General features: G+C 43.5%; 1 protein-coding gene across 2 annotated transcripts in view; it reads right to left on the reverse strand.

The window, feature by feature from the left end:
* CAPRIN1 (cell cycle associated protein 1) overlaps positions 1-11,469 on the reverse strand; it is a 64,287-nt gene extending 52,818 nt beyond the window's left edge. For both annotated transcript variants that reach the window (XM_030560075.1, XM_030560074.1), the window contains exons 1-2: positions 11,323-11,469; positions 10,799-11,004 (exon numbers count right to left, since the gene is read on the reverse strand). In XM_030560075.1, the coding sequence (XP_030415935.1) occupies positions 10,799-11,002 (204 nt within the window). In that variant the 5' untranslated portion in view covers positions 11,003-11,004; positions 11,323-11,469. The remainder of the gene's footprint in view (positions 1-10,798; positions 11,005-11,322) is intronic.
* Between the last annotated feature and the right edge of the window lie 7,051 nt (positions 11,470-18,520).

Raw genomic sequence — 18,520 nt, forward strand, 5'->3', positions numbered from 1 at the left:
GGTACCGCAATATGCCAACCTCTTCATGGTCTACCTTTGAAAAAAAACTTCTGGATCAATACACCACAAACCATGAAAGATATTTTTATCCTCTGGACAGACAGCTTAAACTACCTCACAGATTTCCACCACAAGTTCAACAACCCTCACCTGTCCATTAAACTCTCTCAGGAACATTCCCACATAGCACCAACTTCCTGGACATCACAAACAGCTTTAACAATGGAACCCTACAGACAACCATATACAAGAAATTCACGGATCACCATAACTACCTTCATAAATCCTTTAACCACCCCAAACACACCAAGAAAGCTGTTATCTTCAGCCAGGCACTCAGATACCACAGAATATGCTCCGAGAAGTCAGTCCAGGATATATGCCATAACACACTTAAAACTTCCTTCACCAAACAAGGACACTCCATCAGAGATGTAGATTGAATCATGGAACAGGCCACCAAAATACCCCAAAAGAACCTATTTCAATACAAGGGGAAAAAACCCACTGACCACCACAGCCCTCATTGTCACCTAAAACCCCACTCTGAAACACACACAGGGCATCAAACTACAAGTCATACTTTATAGGGGCCCCATCCCGAAAAAGAATCTTTCCTGAACCCACTCTTCTGGCCTTCCAAACAACCCCCCAACTTCTCCATGCTCATCAGAAGCAAGTTCCCCACAGACTAGGACACCACAACCCAAAGCAGCACTAAACCCTGCCATAACAGATGCAAATCTGCAGACATATCTCCACTGCTATAATGATCAAACATACCTTTCAAGATCAATGGATCCTACACATTCCATATGACATGAGGTATACCTCATCCAGTACACTAAATGCACCACCAATTATTCACTCAGTGAGTTTGTCCAGTCAATGGCAACTCCTCCTGACACCACTAAGAGCAGGACTGGGCTTCTCTGCCACAAAAACCCTCTGCTTAAATACAACTTATTTTTTTTAGAGACAACCAAGTGCATGAGTTTAAAGAAGATTACATGGAAAGTCTGAAGTGGTAGAAATTAATAATAGAGCTAGATGACAAACAATGGTCAACAAGAGTTAGTACTTCAAACTGCAGTAATTTTTAGTGGCCTGTTATCAGAGTGGTAGCCGTGCTAGTCTGGATCTGTAAAAAGCAATGAAGAGTCCTGTGGCACCTTACAGATGAACAGATGTATTGGACCATAAGCTTTCGTGGGTAAACGCGTCTGACGAAGTGGGTATTCACCCACGAAAGTTTATGCTCTAATACACCTGTTCGTCTATAAGGCCACGTCCAGACTAGATATTAAAATCGATTTTAGATACGTAGCTGAAGTCGAATTTCTAAAATCGAGGTACTCACCCGTCTGGACGGCGCTGCATCGATGTCCGCGGGTCTCCGTGTCGATTCCGGAACTCCGTTCGGGTTGATGGAGTTCCGGAATCGATGTAAGCGCGCTCGGGGATCGATACATCGCGTCCAGACTAGACGCGATATATCGATCCCCGAGCAATCGATTTTAACCCGCCGATGCCGCAGGTTAGTCTGGACGAGGGCTAAGATGCCACAGGACTCTTTGTTGCTTTTTAGTGGCCTGTAACTCAAGGCAAATGATAATTTCTCTTCGAACTTCAAAAATTCCCCTTCTGCCTTCAGAATTAATTTAGCAATTCTTAGAACAAGGTAGTCATCCCAAAACAATTACAGAGACCTAAAATAATAACCAGCTTTCATTATAATGCCATTTGTAATTATGGATAAAACACTTTATTCTACACTAAAATCTTTACCAATTGCTATAAAGCATGGGTGGCCAACTTGTGCCTGAGAAGGAGCCAGAATTTGCCAAATGTACATTGCCAAAGAGCCACCGTATTATGTCAGCAGTCCCTCATCAGCTCCCCTGCCCCACTTGCCAGCCACCTCGCCAATCCACGCCTCTCCTCTCTCCCTGTGCCTCACACAGGATGCAGGAGGCTCTGGGAGGTGAGAAGAAGAGCGATGGCATGGCAGGCTCAGGGAGGGGGGCGGGAAGGGACAGGGCCTTGGGGGAAGGAGTGAAGTGGAGGCAGGGCCTGTGGCAGAGGCAGGGGGTGAACAGTGAGCATTGGAAAGTTGGCACCTGTAGCTCCAGCCCCCGAGTTGGGGTCTATGCAAGTAGCTGCATACTAACCTCTGAAGAGTTGCATGAGGCTCCAGAGCCACAGGTTGGCCATCCCTGCTATAAAGCTTTGAAGTCTAAGAAAATGTACAGATATTAAAAGGAGTGCTTGCCCATGCAATTCAGATTAATGTTTGTGAAATACAATATACTGGGAAAGATTTTGCCTTGAACAACCAAAATTCAAGTCAAAACTTTGTTTAAAAAAAAACAAAAAACCCCAAAGAATATCCTGATAGCCATAATTTCAAAAAGACTATCACAAAAATCATAACACTCAGTTTTCTTGGGGGATAATCACTGCAAAGAATATTCTAGTTACAGGTTGTAATCTATTTGTTTTAAAGTACAGGGCTTTTTAGTTTTAGTCACTGGTCAGTTGTTCTTAAAATTGAGAGGTCACATATCTTGGGAATATAAGATTAATACTACACAAAACCATTTTTAATCACTTGAATTTAAGGTTGGAGAAGAGCTACAAAAATCAAAATATATTACTGAAAAGTTAGTTCCAAAAGGACAAAAACTTCCAGTGAATGTTTCCCCCTTTTATATTTTGTCACTAACCCTACTACTTAGCACTACATCTGTGGGTAACCCACAATGAAACTTCTGACACCAAAGGACTTCTCTGTCTTCACTTAGAGGCAGTGAAGCCAACATTGGGATACTGGTTTCAGATCAGCAGCTTTAGCAATGCAAGGACCCCCATTTTGATTTACAAATTTTCACAGACCCAACCCCACATCCACCCACAATACCCCATCCCCACCCCACCTCTTCCCACCACTGTCCCTCCTCTTTCCAAGCACCTCCCTCATTCCTCCACCCCCCAGCACCTCTTTGCACACCGCCGAACAGCTGTTCCCCAGCATGTAGGAGGCACTCAAAGGGAGGGGGAGGAGTTGATCAGTGGGGCTGGGGGATCTCCCTGGGTCCACGGATCACAGTCTGAAAAATGCTGCTTTAGATGGAAGCATTGTAAAAGGTAATATAGGTTAAATCTTTAAAATTTCCTGGCTCCATATTTAATACCATCTGAGGCTATTATAACTGGAAGAATTTTCAAAGTTTAATTTATTTTTCAGTGACTTGCACAATTTTACTACATTTGTCCATGGAAGGGGAATATTTGTCTAAAAGAACCATTTCCATTAGAATTCTAAAAATTGACAAACATTTGATTTTGTAATAACTAAAAAAAAGCTTGTTTTTACTACATGTATGTTTTGGGCTAAATGTGACCTAATAGTTGCTTTAAAGTTATTAAATACTGGAAAAAGGCCTGCTGGATCCAACCTCATAACAGCAAACTTGGTCTTAAAATTCTATTGCTTACATATAAGATTTAGTACAAGTCTACACAGACCTAAAAGTTAATGTATTCATATTTCTGGAATTTTCATTATTTCTGTATGACTGAGCATATTTCATGTTCCTTTGAAAAGCTGTTTGGAGATCTGGATTCAACCACTACTTCATGTCCTGTCATTTTTAAATTCGAGAGTCAACTGAAGCCATCAAAAGGAATCACTAATAGTAACCAAAACAGGAAGGCACAAAAGGAGGGGAGGGAGGAGGGGCAGAAAAACAAATACCATAGCATGACTGTGTTCTAGGTTTAAAAGTTTCTTTAACCATCATTTGTTGACAGTGACAAAGTTCTGACTGAAAGATAAAACAGACAGTGAAATCTTCTGAAATAATTCACTTTCAGAAACTGAGCATATAAGAGTTCAGCCCAAAGGATTTATTCTGGAAAGCTGTGGGCTTGTGAAAGTAAGGATAACATGCAAACTACCATGCAAGATAAATTATAGACAGAGGCCCCAGACAGATAGTTACAGTCACTTATGCTCCATCCAGCTCCACCTGTGGAGCTATTTAAGAGTAGGTTAGATAAATGTCTATCAGGGACGGTCTATACAGTATTTGGACTTGCCATGAGGGCAGGGGACTGGACTCGATGACCTCTCAAGGTCCCTTCTAGTCCTAGAATCTATTAATCTAAGTCACCTCCTGCCAAAACAACCCATTTTACTCAAAACTCTACAATTAAAAAAGGTAGACAAAGTAGTTAATTTTTTTTAATGAAAAGGTGAAAAAGGTTTTCAACATTAGCCCTGACACAGAAAATTAATTCTCTAACTAAGGATTTCCTGAACTCCCAATAATATAATGCTGCCTGGCCAAGAGTTTGATTTGGGTGATAGCTAGCAACCATACCACTGTGGTCAAATTAAACCACAACAATGGGACACAGTAGGTGAGCTAGTTACCAACAGACAGATCGGAATATACTTTGATGAGCACTAAACTATACCTAAAAGACCATTAGTCAGGTAGGAGTAAAAAGACCTTTGCTTCTTGCTCTAACAGCCTACCACCATTTAAGAGGTAAGCAACAGTATTAAGTACTAGCTCAAGCTTCAGCAGCATGAAGGGATAGTTCAGTGGTTTAAGCATTGGCCAGCAAACTCAGGGTTGTGAGTTCAATCCTTGAGGGGGTAACTTAGGTATCTGGGGCAAAAAATCAGTACTGGGTCCTGCTAAGTGAAGGCAAGGAGCTGGACTCAATGACCTTTCAAGGTCCCTTCCAGTTCTAAGAGATAAACCTATCTCCTATTATTATTTTTAGGATGCAGCCATCTTAAATAGAGCATTGAACACATTACAGTTAGCCTAGTCCAGGGGTGGCCATGCAGCTCTTCAGAAGTTAACATGCAGCTCTTTGTTTAGGCTCTGACTCTGGGGCTGGAGCTACAAGTGTCAACTTTCTAATGTGTTGGGGGGGAGGGGAGAGAAGGGGAATGTTCACTGCTCAACTCCTGGCTTTGCCACAGGCCCTGCCCCCACTTAACCTCTTCCCACCCCCTCCCCGTGCCACGCCCTACCTTCTCCCCCTCCCCTCCAGAGCCTCCTGCATGCCATGAAACAGCTGATCGGGAGGTGCGGGGAGGGACTGGGAGGAGCTGATCGAGTGGCTGCCAGTGGCCGGGAGGAACTGAGAGCAGGAGGAACTGATGGAGGGCTGCTGACATACTACTGTAGCTCTTTGGCAATGTACACTGGTAAATTCTGGCTCCTTCTCAGCCTCAGGTTGGCCACTCCTGGCCCAGTCAGTCACACAATGCACAATGTTTGACCACCAAAAAAGAAAAGTCTGCCATGAACCACCATTTAATTTGGTAACCTGGCTCTCTTTCAAAAAAAGAGTTTTAACTTTTGGAAACAAATGTTTTTATACAGGCTTCTCCATCACCACAAACTGGAAGAAAAGTCATTCCTGTTTAACGCTACTTTCTCACAAAGCTTCCAGATATTTAGTATGCCAAGGTGAAGCCAAAGGAAGGCAGTCTTGCCCTCTGCAATGCAGTGAAGAGCCACTCTAACCAAAGGCATATTACCACAAACGGGATTCTAAATGCAGACTAAGTGTTATTTCTTTTTAGTTTTAGACACAGTCCAGAAGGTCACCTACTGCATTAGGCTAAGATACTACTAGATAAGGTAAAGAGAACGGTTTACAAAATGACATCTTGATTTACTCTGTTAACTAACATCAGCAAGAAGTGAACATTTACTATCATTTAAATTAGGGCTGCCGATTAATCGCAGTTAACTCATATGATTAACAAAAAAAATGAATTGTGATTGTACTTCTTGTTCAGCCAACTGCTAAGACAAACAAGTTTGTTTACATTTACAGGAAATAATGCTGCCCTCTTCTTATTTACAATGTCACCAGAAAGTGAGAACAGGCATTTGCAGGACACTTTTGTAGCCAGCACTGCAAGGTATTTATGTGCCAGATATGCTAAACATTCATATGCCCATTCATGTTTCGGCCACCATTCAGAGGGCATGCTTTCATGCCGATGATGCTCGTTTTAAAAAAAAAAAAAAGTGTGTTAATTAAAATTTGTAACAACTCATTGGGGGAGAACAGTATGTCTCCTGCTCTGTTTTACCCACAGTCTGCCATATATTTCATGTTATAGCTGTTTCGGATGATGATACAGCACATGTTGTTCAATTTAAGAACACTTTCACTGCAGATTTCACAAAACGCAAAGAAAGTACCAATGTGAGATTTCTAAAGATAGCTACAGCGCTCGACCCAATGCTTAAGAATTTGAAATGCCTTCCAAAATCTGAGAGGGATGAGTTGTGGAGCATGCTTTCAGAAGTTTTAAAAGAGCAACATTCCGATGCGGAAACTACAGGATCCAAACCACCTAAAAAGAAATTTAACCTTCTGATGGTGGCATGACTCAGATAATGCTTCAGTCTGCACTGCTTTGGATTTTTATTGAGCAGAACCTGTCATCAGCGTGGACGCTTGTCCCCTGGAACGGTGGTTGAAGCATGAAGAGACATATGAATCTTTAGCGCACCTGGCATGTAAATATCCTGCAATGCTGGCTACAACAGTGCCATACAAATACATGTTCTCACTTTCAGGTGACACTGTAAACAAGAAGTGGGCAGCATTATCTCCCGCAAATGTAAACAAATTTCTTTATCTGAGCTATTGGCAGAACAAGAAGTAGGATTGAGTGGACTTGTAGGTTCTAAAATGTTACATTGCATTCAAAAATAAAACAGTTTTTGGTACATAATTCTACAGCTGTAGCTTTAACTTTCATGATAAAGAGAATGCACTACGCTACTTGTATTAGGTGAACTGAAAATATTATTTCTTCTGGTTTTTTACAGTGCAAATATTCATAATTAAAAATATAATTTAAGCGCTGTACACACTGTATTCTGTAAAAATAATGCGGGGTCCTTGTGGCAACTTAGAGACTAACAAATTTATTTGGGCATAAGCTTTCATGGGCTATAACCCACTCATCAGACACATGGAGTGAAAAATACTGCAAGCAGGTATAAATATAGAGCACATGAAAAGATGGGAGTTGCCTTACCAAGTGGGGGGTCAGTGCTAATAAGGCCAATTCAATCAGGGTGGCTGTGTCCCATTCCCAAAAGTTGACAATTTTAGATATTTAAATCTTAAATGGTAAGCGTGGCTTGTGATCTAATAAATGCACTTTTGCTGTAAAAATCAGAAATGCTACATCTTGATTCAGAAGTCTTTTTAGTTTCTCACTTTCATTAGCTGGGTCTGTAAGAGTAAAATGATATTTCTAAACTCAAGTAGTAATAATTTTGCATTTACAATACATATATTAAGTCTAGCCAAAGGACTCTTTCAGTCATCAGTAGCTTAATCCAGAGTCAAAACATAATATCTAAAATTGCACAGGCTTAATTGCACAGGTCACCAAATCAACTGTAGTTTTACTTTGTTCTTAGCTAATAAAGATTCAAAACTTAACTCCATTGTCCTTCTAGATGAATGTCTGCAAACTCCTTTAGTGAAAGCATTTAATCTTTCACATTATCAAACGTTTTCACATTTAACGTTTTTCATCCACTTGTCTCTAGACTCTGTATAATTTCTGACCTTATCCTTTATATGCAAAACATCTTCAAAAATTTAGAAGATCATACAACTACATTTTTTTAAATACTGCATTTAAGAATCAGCATGTGATCACAAACAATACATAATCACATATAAATATTGCATATCTAGCCTCTGTCATTTCCTTACTTCTGATTACTTAGCCATGCAATCTTCAAAACTTCAGAAAATATTAAAACCTTTGAATTTTTTTTTCTTGAAGATGGAAAGAAATCCATAGTTTGACAATTTGGCTTGACACATCCAAGAACCATTTATCCTATGCACATTATGAGGTCTGCAGCAAGACTTCAGAATCATGCAGGAGCTCGTCCCCTTCATACACTTTCATCACTGTGCTCAGTGCTAAGCTAGCTATGCACATACAACCTGACCTTAACTGCATACTTTGTGCGCAACAAGAAAAAAGCAAAATATAGTGCTAATACACAATAATTTCTCAAGTCAAAGGCAATTCACACCACAACCACTCAAAGGTGGTTCTCCTCTATGAGAGAAGTTTCCATGCCAAGTTTCAGAAAGTAATAAGCAGTTATAATGAAATGATCATGACACCTTAATTAAAGCAGTGACTACTGCTCTCTGTATATTATAACAGGTATAGGGAACTAACAGAGACTGAGGAATTCACAAGCTAAAACATCCCAAATTGCATGCATTTGTATCAGAATTCTGAGGTCTTCTACTTATAACTTTCTAGTTTAAGATATTCTCCATACAACTTTACCAGAAAGTCCATTAAAACAGTGGTTCTCAACCAGGGATACGTGTACACCGGGGGTATGCAGTGGTCTGCCACGGGGGTACATCTAGATGAGTTGATATTTGCCTAGTTTTACAACAGGCTACATAAGCACTAGCAAAGTCAGTACAAACTAAAACTTCATACAATGACTTGTTTACATTGCTCTACATACTATACACTGAAAAGTACAATATTTATATTCCAGTAAAAATGAGAAAGTAAACAATTTTTCAGTTATACCGTGATACTTTTGTATTTTTACATCTGATTTTGTATGCAAGTAGATTTTAAGCGAAGTGAAACTTGGGGGTATGCGAGACAAATCAGACTCCTGAAAGGGGTACAGTAGTCTGGAAGGACTGAGAGCGACTGCATTAAAAGACAAACACATTTGTTAACATGTAAGTTTCTTTAAAACTTCAGAAACTGCTGCATATAGACAGCAACAGGTAAAAGTAACCAGCAAAGGCAAAAATGCTGTACTTGTGCAGTCTTCGCTTGTTTTAGGGTAGAAGGTCTGCAGAGCTCTTCTCTCCACCTCCCTGCCCCCCACTCTCCTAATTTTTAACTGAAAATTCAAGTTGTGTCCACCCCAGAAAACTAGCAGGTTTATGATATTGTTTTTTTATTCAGACCAATTACAATCTACTTAATTCACTTAAAACCCCTGGGGAAAGTTTTAAGGATTGATTGAAAATCTCCAAACCTTCAGTTAAAGACTAAGATTTTGTCTACACATACGCTTGCACTGATTTAACTGTTTAATATCACACCTTTGCTTATACTACTATAAGTCTGTCTACAGGCAAAGTATGAGAGAACTCCCGCCACATTTTAAAGTAATACAAAAAGCCTTCCCCCGCTCTCTTTAAAAGACAACACTTAACATTCCTGCTATTTCTAACAGGAAGAAAAAAAAAAGGAGTGTACTCATGCATACAGGTGTAAAGCAGGTAGAATTTTTGGCCCCTTTGCAGATCACCTTTACAGCCTCAATATAGTGAATTCATTCCAAACTAGACTACTCATATTTCAAGTTTTGTTTTTAAATAAAAGTGAAACAGAAAAATTCATAACTGAATTCATGTTTTTTAAAACATTAAAAACAAAAGCAGAATTAAGAGATTAACCTTACAGCAGGTCAGAATTTTTTGGTAGCATCCCAAGTTTTAACCTGTAAATATACTGATTTCTCAAGTGTATCACCAAAATGCTAGAGCTTTTAATGGGGGGAGGGGGGGCGGCGCAATAACCATTCAAACTTATGTTTGCTACTGTGTCCTATTACATTTATCCATTAAGCTTTGGAGAACAGGGCCACTTGCCTGGCACGTTCCGTATGACACATAGCATCGCGTACACAACTGGTACCATAGAAATGATAAATAACCACAACACCGTCACTCTCCTTAGGCAACCCAGAGCCTCTGAGATTAACTGATGTTCCCACAACAGTATAATATCCCAGATGCCTACGAGTCTTGGTTGCGAGACCCATACAGAGGGAGCCTCCAGGGGCTGGGAATCTCCGGTAGGATGGCCGGCTGGCCCCGGCTTTGTGCTGCCAGTGCCTGCTCACACAATGCAGCTGCCTCGGAGAGGCTGAGACTGCCTCTCACCGCCGCCATGTTAGCTTCAGCCTCCATGTGCACAGTCCGTGAGCCCCACAGACTGCAGATCCTATCGCCCCGCACCCACCCAGCTCTCTGTCCCGGGGGAAGAAGGCCGCTACTCCATGGGCCGGTTACAAGCCCAATTCATCCTCCGCGAAGGCTGAGCCCGCGAACAGCCCACAGGAACAAAGGGGTGGGGAGAAGGGGGGCTGAGGTTCACCGCACCGGTGTCTCACCGGGAGCCGGGACACCGACCGCGACTGAGAGGACGGGAAAGGGGGCAGTAGCGGCCCCTCCTGCCTGGGTCCGAGCCCAAAGAGCCCCATGAGGGGGAGCGCATCACCCCGCGCTTGGCTTTGCGGACAAAGGGCTGCGCGCTGGTCCGAGCGGTACAGGAATTCCCCGGGCGAGGCGGCCGCTCTTCTGGAACCTTCCGGCGGGAGCCTCCACCAAGCCCACACCGGGAACGCCCCGAGCAGTCCCGCGGCAACTCCGCGGGGATCGGGCTGGCCGGGGCAGGAGCACCGGTACCCGGAACCTCGCTCCCCGCGCAGCGGGACACGGGCCGGCCAATCCCCGCCGTGGCTGATGGGAAAGGTGATTCCGCAGCCCCAGCGTGAGCCAGAACGACAGGCCGCTCGGGAGCGGAAACTCCCGGGCGAGGAAGGGAACCTGGAGACCGAGAAGGAAAGTGCGGCCGATGAGTCCGGGGAGAGCTGGAGCAAAGGAAGCCGGAACACGGGAGTGTGTGGCAGGGCCCAGACGGGGGTGCGGGGAGCTACGGTACCTTCTTCTTCTCCAGGTTGCGCAGCTTCTTGTCGATCACTCCCAGGATCTGCTTCATGGCCTCGGTCTGCACCGAGCTGGTGGTGCCGCCCGCAGCCGCTACTGCCTGGGGGGGAGCCGCTGCTGGCGCGGCCTCGCTACCCGCCGGCACTGGCCCCACTTTGCCGCTGCTACTCGCCATAGTGCTGTTAGTAGCTGAGGGCATCTCTACAGGCGAGAAAAGAGAGCGCGTTAAGGGGGATGGCTGGACGGGCCGCCGGAGGGGACACGCGGGAGGGCGCGCGCGCGCGCACCCACAACCTTCCTCACCCACCCCCAGGACGCGCGTCGGAGCCGCACCTGCAGGCGCGCGCCCAACGATCTCGCCACCAAATCGATTCGGCTCTATCCGCCTGCGACGAGAGCGCTCGGGCGTCATGTGACCAGCAGCCTCCTGGCGCCGCTCACCCCCCGTTCCCGTTCAACGGTCACTCACGGAAACCCTCCCGACCCCTGTGTCTGGAACCCGTCGTCACCCCCCCTCACCGTGTGTGTGAGTGTCCCAAGGGGAGGGGGCTCAGTGCGCTGCGCTCTCGCTATGGTGAACGGCCGCCTCAGCCCACTCCGGCCCCGCCGCCTGCGCCGCTCCTGCTACCTCTGCACCGAGCTACTAAAGGAAGAGACCAGAGCGCGCGCGCCTGAGACAGGCAGGGCCGGGTTGCGAGCGAGCGAGGGGTCCTCGGCGGCAGGGTGTGTCTTCGTAGAACGCCTGAGCCACTGGACGCTCTGCAGGCCATAGGGGGGCGGGCTCAGGGGTGCGGCGCGTCCCTATCGTGCATCCAACAATCCCCCTTCCAAGTGCCAAAGCCTTCCCGGGCCGGGTCGTTCAGGCGCGCGCTGGTCGCTTAAACCCGGCACACAATGGGAAGGGCAGAGGGGCTCTTGGCAGGACCCCGCGGGAACGGGCTGGGCAATGGGAAATCTTCCCTCTAGGGACGCCTCGGCCCCACTGCCTGCGAGCCCGGCCCGGGGAGCGGCAGCTTGGGCAGCTCCGGCCCCTTCTCCAGTGGGGCCGGTTGCGTGGATCTCCCGGAGGGGCTCTGACCCCCCGGCCCCAGGGCAAAGCCGCCGAGCACTGGCACTGGGGTCGGTCGGCTCCGCTCGCAGGCGGGGAGACGCCCGGTGGGCTGGGCAGTGGCCGCCGAGCCTGACCCGTGGTGTCGCGGGCTGGACATTGTAACCAGCGGCGCCCGAGCGAGGCCGCCTGCAGCACGCGGGAGACGTGCTGTGTTTCGAGGCAAAGAAGCCCCATTGCCCGAACGGTACAGGGCAGTGGCGCTTTGTCCCCGTGAACTTCTGACCCGCAGACGTGTGGCTTGAAAACTTTTAGTTTTTGCCTAATCAGCTAACGCTCAGTAGCTGCTCCTTACTGGGTAGGCTCATGGGATGTTTGGTACCACCTAAGGAGCATCCCTGAAACAACAGGATGGGTGATCAGCCTCCCCAATGCGAGCCACCTGGCAGATCCACATTTGGGGGTTAAGATCCAATATATGCATTGTAGCCACCGGCAAACAATTGCCTCGCTTTCCTTACCTGCCGGGTGTGGTGTTAAAGTTCCTGTGTCTTTCTTGCAGATATTGATGTCTGTCTAATACTTACATACATATTAAACTTTATATACATTTCTGACATCAGGTAGTAAAATGAATCCAACCCTTTTAGTGCTATTAATGTCAGCTATTGCTGGACTTTGATTTCTGGTCCAGGTAGCTAAAAGCCTATTACTTTATTTCTTTATAATTTGCAGGAATTAGCAGTGAGACAGTACCAGGCTTGTGTTGTACAAAGGCAAATTTGCATTCAAAATGAGTGCTATACTTTTTTTAAGGAGATACCAGTGTGAGATCAGGAAGCAACTGAAATGCCCCTAAATGTGGCAAATCAAGCTGGAAAGGCTTTGGCAATTATTCAGCTGCCCTTTTTTATAATACAGAGGGAATGTTTTCCCTGGTATTTTAGGGAGAGAAATGTCCCTTACATTTCTTGTGAATTTGATAATTAGCTATCTTGTGTTCCTATACTTATTTTCTGTTCCTCATTTTACGGCTAATTTTAGCTCCATGCTAAGCAAACCTGCTCTCTGGCTTTTCTATAATTTCTGACAAATAGTTTGCAGTAGTTAATGTCCTTGCATATATGAAGTATCATTTATTCAAAGTGCTGTGCGTGTTGATGGTGCAAACTATATTAAGGAAGCAATTCATATAAGTGTAGCCACCTCCAAGATGAAACATAACTGTATAACAGTAACATTACACAAGTTTGGTCTGGAAGTGAAGAATACCTTTTCTAGCTGTCATTACAAAGGAACATTTCAAATAGATCCCAAAGGGTAGCATTTGGGTGGTTGTTCATCTACACTGGAGGGTCTTTGTTGTGAATCCCTCCTGTTCATTTACATGAGATTATTAAGTTAGTGGGGAGACTGGGGGCCAATTTCAATTCTTGGATAGAAATAGAAATGTAGGACTGGAAGGGATCTCCATAGGTCATCTAGTCCAGTCCTCTGCGCTGATGCAGGATTAAGAATTATCTAGACCCGAGAGGTGTTTGTCTAACCCGTTCTTAAAAATCTCCCTAGGTAATTTGTTCTAGTGCTTAACTACCCTGACAGGAAGTTTTTCCTAATGTCTAAACTAAACCTCCCTTGCTGCAATTTAAGACCGTTACTTCTTGTCCAGTCCTTAGTGGTTAAGGAGAACAATTTATCATCCTCCTCTTTATAACAACCTTTTACATACACTGCTACCTCGATATAATGACACCCGATATAACACGAGTGTGGATATAACACGGTAAAGCAGTGCTCCGGAAGGGCGGGGCTGCGCACTCCGGTGGATCAAAGCAAGTTCAGTATAACACGGTTTCACCTATAATGTGGTAAGATTTTTTGGCTTCCAAGGACAGCTTTATATCGAGGTAGAGGTGTACTTGAAGACTATTATCAGGTTGGAGGGAGGGGACCCTCAGTCTTATGTTTTCCAGATTAAACAAGCCCAATTTTTTAATCTTTCCTCAAAGATCATGTTTTCTAGACCTTCAGTAATTTTTGTTGCTCTCCTCTGGACTTTCTCCAGTTTGTCTACATCTTTCCTAAAATGTGGTGCCTGGAACTGGACACAACAACCCATTTGAGGCCTTATCAGAGGAGAGTGGAAAAATTACTTCTTGAGTCTTGTTTATACTGCTCCTACTAATACATCCCAGAATTATGTTTGGTTTTTTGCAACAGTATTACATTGTTGACCCATATTTCATTTGTGATGCACTATAACCACCAGATCCTTTCCTGCAGAACTCCTTTCTACAAAGTCATTTCCCATTTTGTGTTTGTGCAATTGGTTATTCCTTGCTAAGTGTAGTATTTTGTATTTGTCCTTGTTGAATTTCATCCTGTTTAACTGAGGCTATTTCTCCAGTGTGTCAAGATTATTTTGAATTCTTATCCTGTCCTCCAAAGTGCTTGCAACCCCTCCCAGCTTGATATCATCAGCAAATTTTGTATGTTCTATGCCATTATTCAAGTTATTTCTGAAGATACTGAACCGAACCAGACCCAGGACACATCCAAGAAGGATCCCACTTAATATACTCTTCCAGTTCAAATGTGAACCACTGCACTCTATAAGTACTCTGAATACGATTTTCCAGCTGCTTGTGTTCCCATTTTATAGTAGGTTTACCTAGGTTATATTTCTCTAGTTTGTTTATGAGACAGTCATGTGAGACTATCAAAAGCCTTACTAAAGTTGAGATATATGATATCTATTGGTTTCTCCCATCCACAAGGCTTGTTACTCTGTCAAAGGAGGCTATTAGTTGGTTTCACAGCATTTGTCCTTGACAAATGCCTATTGACTGTTACTTATTACCTTATTTTCTTCTAGGTTCTTATACATTCATTGTTAGATTATTTGCTCCATTATCTTTATGGAGCAAAATAAATTAAGTTGACTGCTCTATAGTTCCCAGGGTTATACTTATTCCCATTTGCTAAATAGGTACTCTATTTGTCCTTTTCCAGCCCTCTGGTATCTCTCCCATCCTCCACAAGTTCTGAAAGATAATCATTAGTGGTTCAGAGATCTCTTCAGACAGTTCTTTAATTATTCTAGGATGTATTTTGTTAGGCTCTGCTGACTTGAAAACTAACGTCTAAGTAATTCTTAACTTGTACTTTTTCTATCTATCCCATTTACATTGATGATCACTATGTTAGTCTTCCAATCATTGCTAACTTTTTTGTTGAAAATTGAAACACTTCAGCCATCCCTGTGTTTTCTGTTATTGTCTTTCCCTCCTAATTTAGTAATGAACCTATCATGTCTCCTCTTGCTTCTCATGTATTTGTAAAATGCTTTCTTGTTACTTTTTATATTCCTAGCTAGATTAACATTGTTTTGTGCCTTGGCCTTTCTCATTTTGTCGCTAACTGCTTGTGTTGTTTTTTTAATACTCATCCTTTGAAATTTGACTTATTTTCCCTTTCATGTATGACTCTTTATTTTGAGTTCAGGTAAATGAAGATCTCCTGGTTAAGCCAAGGTGGCTTTTTACTATATTTCCTATCTTTCCTCCACATTGGTATTGTTTGCTCTTGTGCCCTTAATAATGTCTCTTTAAAAAACTGCCGACTCTCCTAAACTCTTTTTTCTCCCTGTAGATTTGCTTCCCATGGGATCTTACCTATCAATTTTCTGAGTTTGCTGAAGTTTGCCTTCCTGATGTCCATTGTCTTTATTCTCCTGCTTCCTCTCCTGTGATTCCTTGGAATCATTAACTCTGTCATTTCATGATCGCTTTCACTCAAACTGCCTTCAGTCTTCAGGTTTTCAACTAGTTCCTCTTTGTTTGTCAGAATCAAATGCAGAATAGCCACTCCCCTAGTCACTTTCTCCACCTTCTGTAACAAAAAGATGTCTCCAGTATATTCCAAGAACTTTTTGGATAATCTGTTCCCTGCTGTATTATTTTCTCAACCGAAGTCTGGGTAGTTGAAGTCCCCCATCACCAAGTCCTGTGTTTTGGATGATTTTGTTAGTTGTTTAAAAAAAGCTTCATCCACCTCTTCTTCCTGGTTAGGTGACCTGTATTAGACCCCTACCATGACTTCACCCTTGTTTTTTTACCCCTTTTATATTTTTACCCAAAGACTTTCAACAGGTCTACCTCCCAGTTGTCTCAACCTCAGTGCAAATGTATACAACGTTGATATATAAGGCAACACCTACTTCCTTTTTTCCTTGCCTGTCCTTCCTGAACAAGCCGTACACTTCTATACAAATATTCCAGTTATGTGAATTATCCTGCCAAGTTATCTGTGGTGCCAATTATGTCGTATTTGTGATTATTCACTAGTATTTCTAGTTCTTCCTGTTTAGTCCCCCTAGTTCTTACATTAGTATATACAGACATCTAAAAGGATGATTAGATTTTCCCTCTTTGTTATGTCATGTTTATCTTTTGTCCATGCTGCGATTTCCCATGACCCTTCTGTCAGATCTTCATGTTTTGGACTAACCTGTGGGTTTTTGTCTCCTGCCCCCATTGAACCTAGTTAAAAGCCCACCTCACTACGTAAGTCAGTCTGTATCCAAAGGTATTCTTCCCCTTCCTAGACAGGTGGACCCCATCTCTGCTCAGCAGTCCTCAGAGTAAGATTCCATGGTCAAGTAAACTGAAACCCTCCTGGTGACACCATCCAAACAGCCATATATTTACCTCAAGGATGTGTCTATCCCTGCCTGATCCTTCCAGTCAAGGGAAGGATCCAATGAGAATGCCACATATACCCCTAGTTCCTTCACCCTGACTCCCAGAACCCTGTAGTCACTTCTGTTATATTCAGGGTCATACCTTGAAGTATCATTAGTCCCACATGGATGAGATGTTCCAGATACACCAAATCTGGAGTAATTTCACTGAAGTCAATGGGATTACTCTGGATATACATGATGTAAGTGAAAGTTCAATTTAGTCCATGTGCTGCAGTGTCTTCATTATGCTGATGACATTCACCTCTCTATTTCTGTCTTGTCTGATCTGTCTAAGGCAGTTGATTGATTTATCCAGTATCTGTCTGATGTTGGGGATTGGTTTAGACTCAGTCCATACAACGCAGGAAATATGATAGGTTGGGGGAAGCAAGCAGAAAAAGTGGCAGAGATTACATTACCTTGATTTGAGGAAGTGCACCCAGGTTTGTTTTTCAGGTTCATAATTTGGGGAGTGAGGGTTATGCTAAATGTTAAGGGTGTGCAGATAGCAGCTGTGGCCAAGTCTGCTTTTTCCAGTCTCAGGTTCACAAGAAGGTCATGACTCTTCGTTTTGAATGTGGACATTGCTACAGATAGCAGTTTCTCCTCCCTTGGTGTTCACATCTCAACTGCTAGAAGAGAGCCTCATCCTCCCTGATTGAACTAACCTCATTATCTCTAGACTGATTCTTGCCTGCATATTTATACCTGCCTTTGGAAATTTCAACCACATGCGTCTGACGAAGTGGGTATTCACCCATGAAAGCTTATGCTCCAATATGTCTGTTAGTCTACAAGGTGCCACAGGACTCTTTGTTGCTTGCTACAGATAGAGCCATTCCTATGTTGCTTTGAGGTTAGAGTAGTGTAGTGTAGTGCTCTTTACACAAGGCTACATTTTAAGGCCATTTCGAAGCTGACGCTGGTGTAAAATACATCTGCTTGCTTGTTAAATTGTAATCACACCAAGAGTGCATTAAGCTGGTGCTCCATATACTGCACTGGCTGCCTGCTGGTTTCTGGGTTGAAGTTAAGGTGTGGGTTTTAACTTATAAAGCCTGCGGCTTATTTCTGCAAATATATTTTATGAGACGTGAATTACACACACACACACACACACACAGAGCAAATATTTTAATTAATCCTCATGACACTCCCATACAATAGGTAAGAAAGAGAAAACTAATGTAGAGTGATAAACTGACATGCCTAAAGCCACAGAGCAAGTCAGTGACAGAACTAGGATAGGTAGTCAAGACTTCCTGAGCCCCTGAACTGTATTTGTTCCGCTAGGCTGTAATTGGATTTCATAATGGAGCTAAAAATGTTATAGCCAGGAATAATATTTATAGATATACCTGTTAAAAAAAGAATAGTGAGATCTCATGCTTCTTCGCTTCACCTTATCAGACAGCAGAGAACAGGAAGTAATTTCTCCCCACCAAGTACAGTATTATACAACCAGTCATGTACACTATAGGGGAATCTTTCATTTTCCTATAAAGTATCAGGCATTTGCCAGTGTTGGAAGCAAGATGCTGCTAGACTTGATGGACCAGTGGTCTGATTTGATTTGACAAATATCCTTTTTTTCCAGGAGACCCTTGCGCACATGAGGTGCTGTGAGGCTAAATGACAAAGACACAATAAGTAAAATTATCCCTAAAGAAACGTGGGTAGACCAGCTAAGCATCTTTATGGAAGTGCTTGGCACTGCCATGCAGGAGACCCTAGAATCAATTTCTACCTAGCAATATGCCATGTAATACTTAACAGTAACTTTTCTGTCTTATTAAAGAGTGGTGCTGATAGGCTACAGGTCCAACAGGGATCGGCAACCTTTGGCATGCGGCATTCCAGGGTAAGCACGCTGGCAGGCCGGGCTGGTTTGTTTACCTGCTGCATCTGCAGGTTCAGCCAATCGT

This window comes from Gopherus evgoodei, chromosome 4, assembly GCF_007399415.2.
Source record: "Gopherus evgoodei ecotype Sinaloan lineage chromosome 4, rGopEvg1_v1.p, whole genome shotgun sequence".
NCBI classification, from domain to species: Eukaryota; Metazoa; Chordata; order Testudines; family Testudinidae; genus Gopherus; species Gopherus evgoodei.